The sequence below is a fragment of the Triticum aestivum genome, chromosome 1B (genome assembly GCF_018294505.1).
Source record: "Triticum aestivum cultivar Chinese Spring chromosome 1B, IWGSC CS RefSeq v2.1, whole genome shotgun sequence".
Taxonomy (NCBI): Eukaryota; Viridiplantae; Streptophyta; class Magnoliopsida; order Poales; family Poaceae; genus Triticum; species Triticum aestivum.
The window spans coordinates 74010392-74012563 of record NC_057795.1 but is presented as its reverse complement, the minus strand read 5'-3'; the positions used below and the strand labels follow the sequence as shown (position 1 = coordinate 74012563).

Sequence of the window (2172 nt, the reverse complement as noted above, 5' to 3'; positions counted from 1 at the left end):
AAAGGCTCAGATTGAGGGGCTCACCCGACGATCATGAAACCAGCAGTTTGGAACAATTACTCGTCCCCAAAAGTCAAATTCTTCGTGTGGCTAATCTTTCAAAATAAAATTTGGACATCTGACCACCTCCATCGCCAGGTTTTGCCAAACTGTGGGTTATTGAAGTTGTGCAATAATGGTTTGTGTTTTTGTTTTCTTCATGGCGAGCGGGTGTTGACTATTGCTAAAAATCCTCTTCTTAATCAATGAAATGAAGTGAAGTTTTTGCCTTTTAATCAACAATGAAATGAAGCAAAGTTTTTGCCTCCGTTTAAATAAAATGATGCGTGAGAGCACGCAAGTGTATGGAATTTTGGGGCTTTTCAAGATAGCTTATACACATGTGCCACATGAAAATGGAATTTGAAGCACCGAAATATAAGCAACAATCATAGTTAACCTTAGAAGCAACGAGTTGGTACCACCTCAACTCATAAAAGAGGCTAGGCTCTCAAAGAAAACCTTACAAGGAACGGAACACCCATCCTGGACGCCTCTCCTTGCATGGCATGCACTCCAAGCAACACAAAAATTGTACTCATCATAGGGCCACCAAATCAAAACTTGGGACACTCCACATTTGTTTGTGCTACTAGTAAGTGCATGCATGGCACTCGTCGTGCTCGTAAGACTAGCTCTGTGGCTTCTAGGCTCCTGCCTGGAGCTTGCCGCCCTAGTGCTCTTCCGGGGCCTGGCTCTCCTCGTCGTCGCCGCCGTGGACCTGGTCAGGCTGCCGGGGCAGGCGGCAGATGCGGCGCTCGACGCGACCAAGGGCGTGCTTGAAGCGGCGGTCGAGTTCGTGTTCAACCTAATCTGGGACGTGGCGGTGGCCGTCGTCTCGGCATTTCTCGAGTCGCTTTGGAGCGTGGTGGCCGGCACGACCGAGTTCGCAGCGTCTACGGTTGTGGAGCTCATGGAGGCAGCGCGGGACGGCAGTGAGGAGGCGGCGAAGGCGCTCACGGAGGCGCTGGAGGGCGCGGCGGATGCGGTGGCCGGGACGCTGGTGAAGCTCGCGGAGAACTACACTGATGCTCTTGTCCACCTCTTGCAAAATCTCATCTGATGGTTCGACATAATGCATATGCCAGGCAACTCATGTATTGTACATAGACTAGTAAGTTGCACATGCTTTGCACGCTAGTCGCTAACATATAAAGACGACACCCTAGTAATCCATCATTTTAATTTGTAATGCTTATCTTAAAATACTCAACACGTCTAGAAGTCTAATGCCGCATTGCAATTTTAAGAAATCCACATTCTAATGTCAAATTTCCCTCGCTAGGTGCTCTGGTTCATTGGCCCTCAAGTGTGACGCTCCAGTATTGCACCCCAATGGATGTTACATATTAGTTATGTGCGTGCATAGAGACATTTACATTGTTTTCTATATTGCTCACCATTCATACCTAATGGTCGAAATACAGGCGAGGTGCAATGCGTATTTTTTGCATAATACATCTGACGATGGCACCTATCTCAACATGCACGTGGACAAATCAGACCAAGTTAGGGCCTGCAATGACCACTTACCTACTTTTATAATTTAGATGTACATTTTCATTCTTATAGGACCCAGTTGAACCTTAAATAATTTTAGGACCTTGGTTGTAGTTTACATTTTTACATATCAATATGAACTATTTTGGAATTTTTTGGAATAAATACATATTACATAACTTGAATACCTTCAGAATACAGTAAATGTTCCGACACTATCAAGAGATATATGATGGAAGAAATTTCGGGTTATAATAGTGTAATAGAGTTTTATGAGTTATACAAAAATGTGTTTAGGTGAATGTAAATAAGATGACACAATTTAATTTTATCGTGGACAACTCAGTATCAAGATGTGGCTGTTATAACATTTCAAATAAATGTTAAGAGTAGTTTTAACCGTACAAACTCTTTATTGAATTTGTCGCAAAATAAATTAATTCTAGCATGTTTCAAATATGAATTTCAGAGTTGTAGCCAAATATTTATAATATTATAATACAAATATATTTTAATACGTTCATGTCGGGTACAAATATTTAATTTACTCATGTTGATGATTGTTCATTTGATGGTATATAGTTTTCATAAATTAACATCTCAAATATGAAGTGTTGTATTCATTGCACATTT

General features: G+C 41.8%; 1 protein-coding gene across 1 annotated transcript; it reads left to right on the top strand.

Moving 5' to 3' along the window:
* The first annotated feature begins 634 nt into the window (after positions 1–634).
* LOC123087193 (uncharacterized) lies at positions 635–1218 on the top strand. Its single transcript, XM_044509126.1, has one exon. It carries the CDS (start codon positions 647–649, stop codon positions 1100–1102), a length of 456 nt encoding a protein of 151 aa, XP_044365061.1. The 5' UTR covers positions 635–646; the 3' UTR covers positions 1103–1218.
* The last annotated feature ends 954 nt before the right edge of the window (positions 1219–2172 follow it).